The sequence below is a fragment of the Adiantum capillus-veneris genome, chromosome 2 (genome assembly GCF_014529385.1).
Source record: "Adiantum capillus-veneris isolate H3 chromosome 2, ASM1452938v2, whole genome shotgun sequence".
Lineage (NCBI taxonomy): Eukaryota > Viridiplantae > Streptophyta > Polypodiopsida > Polypodiales > Pteridaceae > Adiantum > Adiantum capillus-veneris.
The window spans coordinates 80146879-80153779 of NC_140932.1; the positions used below are offsets into that span (position 1 = coordinate 80146879).

General features: G+C 42.2%; 1 protein-coding gene across 2 annotated transcripts; it reads right to left on the minus strand.

The window, feature by feature from the left end:
• Positions 1-622: 622 nt before the first annotated feature.
• Positions 623-6460, minus strand: LOC147463055 (serine/threonine protein phosphatase 2A 59 kDa regulatory subunit B' eta isoform-like). Of its 2 annotated transcripts, none has more exons than XM_086486853.1 (5): positions 5933-6460; positions 5786-5838; positions 5557-5686; positions 4145-5413; positions 623-1584 (listed from the first exon to the last, which is right to left on the minus strand). In XM_086486853.1, exons 4-5 carry the CDS (start codon positions 5360-5362, stop codon positions 1273-1275), a joined length of 1530 nt encoding a protein of 509 aa, XP_086342979.1. In that variant the 5' UTR covers positions 5363-5413; positions 5557-5686; positions 5786-5838; positions 5933-6460; the 3' UTR covers positions 623-1272. The 2 variants fall into 2 exon arrangements, with proteins under 2 accessions (XP_086342979.1, XP_086342987.1); XM_086486861.1 differs by having other exon boundaries at positions 5491-5686.
• Between the last annotated feature and the right edge of the window lie 441 nt (positions 6461-6901).

Consider the following 6901-nt stretch of genomic DNA (forward strand, 5'->3'; position numbering starts at 1 on the left):
TCCTCGATGGCCGATTCAAATCCAGATTTTACGTCAATTGCATCTCAACAAGAAAGGTATAATCAAACCATTAAAAAAAATGCAGTCAGGTAGCTCAACTAATGGCTGCATTGAAACTTGAGACTGTTTCTTGTTGAACGACACATGCAACAACAACACACACTTGTCACCTTAACAGTGTGGTAAAATGCAATCACACTTTTGTCCTCAGCCCTCCTTTGACATTTTGAGCTACATCTACAACATTAATTTCGCATATACCAGGACTTTTTGATTACATCGTGGCAATTCGTTCTAACCATTCAAACACCAAAGATCCAAAAACAAGCACACCAAACCTGTAACATATAGCATATTTAGCTGGATAATCTTTCACCTTCATTGCCCAAAATGCGGTGGACATGCATTTGCAAGACAAACCAGGGAAACTATGCAAAACATCATGGAAGCTGATAACAGGGAAAATCACCTCGCAAATAAGACAACTATCCCTTTGACAAATCATCATACGTCCTTAAAAGATTTGACAACATTTTCATGATCCCACTCAGTAATTTTGAATTGCTAAACCATGTGCATTAACAAAAGATCGAACATCATGGTCCAGCTAAACCAACCGAACGAGATCAAAAAAAGGAATATATTAACAATCCACTACACACCCTCTTGGAGTACACTCCTAAACAGCATTCGTGCTGGTTGGTAAACATCAGATACCACACCAATTCTTGTGCACCCAAAAAATCCATGTAGTCCCTGTAAGGCTAAACAGTCAGGTTTTTGGGCCCAATCGGATCCCTGCACTAGATTCTCTAAATGTGGGCCCTTATTGTCACCTTGCCAGTGACAAAAGGCATCCCTCTACAGCATTCCATAGTAAAACCGGACCCAAGGAATCAACCCAGACAAGAGACATGATACAAAACTAAGACAATACCATCATAAGGAACATGATGTTCTCCTCCTCATGAAAACCATTCGATCATATATGACAATGATCTACCCTTTTTCTCAACCCCAGAAAAGAAAGCAGTAACAAGGTCCTGAAAACCAAAACTGCAGAAATCTCGAATGACTCACAACTCCGAGGCGGGACTAAAAAACTGTTTTTCCCCACACAGCTCAACCTCTTTTAGGGGTGAGTTTTGGTAAGCTTCTTGATTAATTGCTCTCCTTTCCAAACGACAACACCACCCCACATCATGAGACATTTAAGGGAACGACCTTTGTTCAAGAAAAAAATATACAACACAGAAAAGCAGGTCAAAAACCTCACTTTGTTGTGTCCCCAGATGACGCCATGGCTTCCAACCGATCCCATAATAATTTCCGCTTGTCGTGTAAACTATCCGCATTGGCCTCTTCCTCCTCAAACCTACGCTTACACTCTTGAAACAGCTCTTGGTCCATCTCCAAAAACATCTTCCTTGCATTCAAAGTTAGACCATGAACAGCCAGATTCCAGTGACTTTTGGTGTTCTTTGCAAGAGCAGGGTAAATAATCGGTAGAAGTACTGCTCTGTTTTGCACCACAAGGTTGACTATGTGATCATTGTTCCATAAAAACAATGCTCGCTCAGCAACCTGTTATAATCAGAAAAATGCACATTTAAGACCTGGCTCCAAACATGTGGCAAAAAAGGAGTACTACATGACTTAAACCGTACAAGGCTTAGAGCCAAGTCTCTCTGCACATCAACAATATTAGTCGTTTTATGACATAATACTGTTGCTTCGTGGTCATACTCAGTTTGAGAGGAAAGCATGATTACTAGATTTAGGTAGACATACTAAATCCATATGTAGAAGGTGACTGTAGAGCCAGAGCTCATTTTGAAATTGCTTTGGTTACTCACAAGGATAACCTCTAAATACCAGGAAACGACGTATTAGTGACTTTATTAGTGCAAATTCAAATTGAAGCTGGATGACCAATATTCTGTGAGTTTTAGCTGATACCACATATCTGACTACAACAAGTGGGACTTGGCTCTAAGGTTCAAATTTGAACCACGATCCTTGAGAGTCCAATCATCAAAGTAATTTACAACCTTTAGCAGTAACTTAAGAATTGTGTACCAAAGTTCCAAACAGTGTGACATTGAAACACATTTCGCCGCTCTGAAACATGCAAAACATTTTGCATGTTTCGGCGAAACGACCGAAACGCAAAACTTGTTTCAGGTAACGCGTTTCGCAGCTCCGAAACCCCGAAACATTTCGGCCAAACTTCTTGAAACAATTGAAACTTGAAGGTTTTCACCTTTGTTCCAAGAGCTTCGTATTCAACTAGTTTTGAGAGTACAAAAATATAGAGTTTTTGTAGACACAAATGAGAGAAGAGATTTTGGGTGTTTTCTCATGTGAGAAAATTAATGTTTGCTTTTTTCTTCTTCAATCTTCCAAAACAGTGGGCAATCAATCTTTCTAGCTCTTTCTTCTTTTGTCTCTCTAATTGTAAATAGGTTTATGACTGTTTGAAAGTGTGTGCATGTGTAGAAAGAATTGAATATAAAAGTGTGTATGTGTATGTGTGTGTGTGCGCGCGCGCTTATGAATATAGATTTGAGTGTGCACTTTATACATACACACATACATGTACATGTGTGTGTGTACACATACTTATTATTACGAAACCCGTTTCACTTTTTTCTTGCCTTGCCCCGAAACACTTCAAAACCTCGAAACAGATGAAACCACGAAACATTCATGCCACTGGTACTAAACTAACATACATTTGCTTCCACATGTAATTTATGCACATCTTTGTAAGAAATAAATGGATAGACACATGTTTATATTTAAGTGTTTTGTTTGCATCTTTGTGTACACTCCTTTCACAGCAAAACAGATCAAGGTTGTTACATATATTAGTTGTGCACCTGTTGTGCGCTACCCCTCAAAACAAGTTAAAGTATATGGTGGTATTCCCTGTTCTGCTAATGTTTTTGTTTAAAGAATATGCTAAATTCAGAAACAATCTTTTCAGCACATTTCATGCAAACAGTTGTAAAGACATTAACACCCAATTGTAATAAATATAGGGCTCAAGGAAATTGGAATGGCCCTGGAAACCGAATGCTTCAGCAAGTACAGCCAGTGCAAAAAATGCCTTAACTAAAAAACTAACCATGCTGAACACAGGCACGGCCAGCTCAAGGTTTAAACAGACAGCATCCTTCAGATGCTGCACATATTAATGCTCTTAGAATCCCCACCACCCATTAAAGTCCGAAATGACGGAGCAACAAGCAACCCTCCTCACTCAGCCTAAAAGAAACCATCCTCCTCACTTAGGCATTTACTTTTGTCACTTTCATGCACCTTTTCATCCACCTCGCTTGAGACACTTGGCCCATGATTGGCATTTCTGGTTCACACTCTTCTTTCTCTTTTCCATTCTGCCTGAGGCTTGTGTTTGCCTGCCAAAGCAAGTCTTTACCGAGTTCCACCTCGTACATAGGAAAATCATAGGTGGTCACTTGTGAAAAGGATTCAAACCCAGGTAGCCACAGATGAGAGTCCCATGGCATCCTGCTGAGATTATCTTCTACCATGATGTGGGTGTGGGGTGTTGCTTCTTTCTGGGGGAGGGAAAGGGGGAAGGTGAGTGGGGGGGGCGGGGGGAACAAACAGACAGACCCTATAATAACGTTCCCAATGTGACAATCAACTCACAGAGCTAGCCAGGAAGCATGCTATTAAGCTCTTACATGGGTGCAGAACTAGGTATCAATGTATGCTCCCACTATTGATGCCGAACTAAGTATCCCCCCCCCCCCCCCCCCCCCCACAACACACACACAGGCAGGTTTGAGTGCCGAAAAGCATACATCGAAACAAAGATCACTCACTACTTGATCACCTCAATAACAAGCCTCACACAACCTCATCTTTCGCAGGAACATTTTTAAATGTTTCTCAATTTTCGGATCCTTGTACAAAATCCTGTGATGGATTTTCATAGAGAGAAAGCACAGTACCAAACCTTCAACTTTCTGTGCAGCATTACACATTTTGTTTTCTTTCTGAGCTCAGGCAGACAAAACAAATTGTAATGAGACCACATGTTCTAAAGAACCTCCTCCAAAGAAAGGGAATTAAAAAATGCATCTTAATTCCTACTCTGACGTCAAGGACTCACCTGAAAATGCAAACTGTTGACGCATCTCCCCACTTGTCGGAAAAGAGGAACCATACATCGTTGGAACTCTGCAGGTTGAGTTGCTTCGAGAACCTCTTCTAGTTCACTTAAAAACAACACCTCTTTGTGGCTGTTTGTAAGTGGCCAATACTTCAATAATCCTCTTATTATAGTGTCTGCAAGCTTCAGATCCTTTTCCACAAATTGGACTACGCAGTGAGAAAGTTGTCGATGATACATACTGACACATTTGGCCTTGTGAAGCGGCATCAAAGCACGCACAAGAAAAAGCTTATGTTCTTCTTTGAGAGGAAGAGCAAATCCATTGATAATGCTACCAAGGATCTCCAGCAGCTCTGCAATCCCATTATGTCTCTCTGTCTCAAAGATGAAACGATAGAAGATATTGTTTATTGCTTTCCGGATGAAAGGACGGTGCACCATAAACTTCCCATAAATACGGTGAAGTATGGTTTTGAGATATTCCCTCTCCCTTGAATCTACTGAATCGAAAAGATCCAGAAGCTTGAGCACAAAAGTATGGTCAATGTACCGCTTTGCTATTTTAGCATCCATCTCCGCTGACATAATGAAGCGAAGAAAAAAATCGTACACAACCTGCAGATGTGACCATGCTGGCTCCATGGAAGGTTCTTCCTCTTCCATGTCAAATGTCTCAACGCAGGCATTCTCATGTATCAACGGTGACAGTGCGCGGAACAAATTTGCCGCAACCATCTTTGCAATTTCCTCTATTATAAGTTCAGAGAACTGTATGTTGGTGGTGCCAATAAAATCCACAAGCTCCAAAAGAGTTTGCCTCTTGATTTCCTTCTCCTTCACATTCTTGGTGGCGTTGCTAAAGTCAAAGACTGTGGAGCACAGGTTAAGCTTGGTGATAAAGAGACTGGGCCTCTCGGAGCTGGGAACATCTCTGAACAGAGGGAGAGGCTCAATAATGGTATTAAACACACCTACACCAAGAGGGACAGGGGCTGTCTTAACCGTCCCATTTGGAATACGAGCACTTACAGCTAAAGGGCGCAATGGTAACGTCGGCTGGTGCGTTGTGACAAAAGCCTCTTTACTATTTGCACCGTTGTTGCCACTGGCATTGCTGTTACTGGTGTCATGACCCTGAGGGACAGGCCCATTTTCACTACCATCCCTTTTTGAAGCTTTGCTTCGGGGAAACCTGTTTAAGATCTGTTTGATCATCCCTAATTGTTATTATGTACAAAGAGCTTCTTGGTTTCACGTACAGTTCATCTGCAAAGCGGCAGAAACCATGTCACCGCAAACTGCCAAAAATCTCAAACCATGTTCTCTAAAGGTCTCTAGCATACCTTACACAGGTGTAAATCTCAGAAAAACAATGAAAGATAGGAAGTCTTTGATCAATATAGTCGCACCTGATCAAATCAAAAACCCCGTCACCCATACACATAATGGTTAGTGGTGAACTCCAACTTATGCATCCCAAATGAAGCCCTTGACATCGTCTTTCAAAAAGCATGCCACTGCACCTCATAAATAAAAATCCTGTGACACAGAAATTACAGATCAGGACAAAAAATGACACATAATGAGCAATACATGGAAGCAAAGCGAGACTTATTGTCATGTTGGGAGGAGACATACCTGCATCAGATCCAACATCTGCAGCATGACAAGCCTCACAACCCACCTAACACCTGCACCACATTGTCATAAGGAAAAGTATCACAAAGGGAATTTGGAGCTTACACAATATGTATAAACCGATGGTGCATGCAGCTCATCACCCACATTACTGAAACGGGTACGGCTAGTGGCTGTACAGCACTGATCACCCACAAGATCAGACATGAACTTCTCTAAATGTCCGTTGGTACCCCAAAATCTTTGATGATGGGAGTTGCTGTGCAACTGCATGCATGGGATCTGGAGAGAAGCGGGCAGATGGCACTCCTGAAACGAGCTCGGGATGATCCGGGCTGCTTCCAGTTGCAAACAGAGGGGAAAATGTGGGAACACAGCTGGAGAATTCAAAGTCGAAAATGGTTGTTGAGAAGGGTGTCTTTCGAGCTCAACATCACAGAGTGTGTGTTGTGTGTGTGTGCGCGCGCGCGCGTGCGCGTGATGACCCTGTTCCTCCTTTCCTCCCCACTCTTGCCCGTCGAGCTCTGCTTTGACGTGTGTGTGAGCAGCGAGGGCTTCCTTCGGATCTAGCGAAAATAAAGCTGCTATTCTCTCTAGTCTAAATGTCACCCGACGCGCCCCCCATTACCTGCTGTTATCCATTCTCACATTCCGAACCTCAATTGGGGCTCAAGTCCTCAACAATATACTTCCTTTGATGAGTTTATTCTCATCGTTGACGCTTGGACTATACCCAGGGGCCAGAACTGTATTGTTTGCATTCTAGCCTTGTCTATTTAATGACAGGGTACATTGGGACACAATGTAGTGGGATGTAGATTGGTCTAGATAAATTGTTGCCCTTTGATTCGGGACTTGTGTCTGCTTCTAGGCCCTTTTCTTTTACACGATGGATCAAAGACCGTTGTCGCTTTTCCTCTAAAGCAATTGGAATGCAAAAACGTCACCATCCTCTCCTATCTTATGGCATGGGCTTTCGTTTGAGCCCTCAAACAAGTCATTTGCTCTTTCATGCAACGAGTGCCATCGATTGCCATTCCTGTTGTCGTTAAGTTGAAGGTTTTACTCTATGTCATTAACACCGACCACACTCAACGAAAACATGACAAAAATTAG

What these genes read in the sequence shown, in the direction of transcription:
- LOC147463055 (XM_086486853.1), bottom strand. Translation starts at nt 5,362, where the DNA reads ATGATCAAACAGATCTTAAACAGGTTTCCCCGAAGCAAAGCTTCAAAA. An exon ending in TCAACAGTTTGCATTTTCAG is followed by an intron (nt 1,585 to 4,144) that starts GTGAGTCCTTGA and finishes TGATTATAACAG; the next exon opens with GTTGCTGAGCGAGCATTGTT.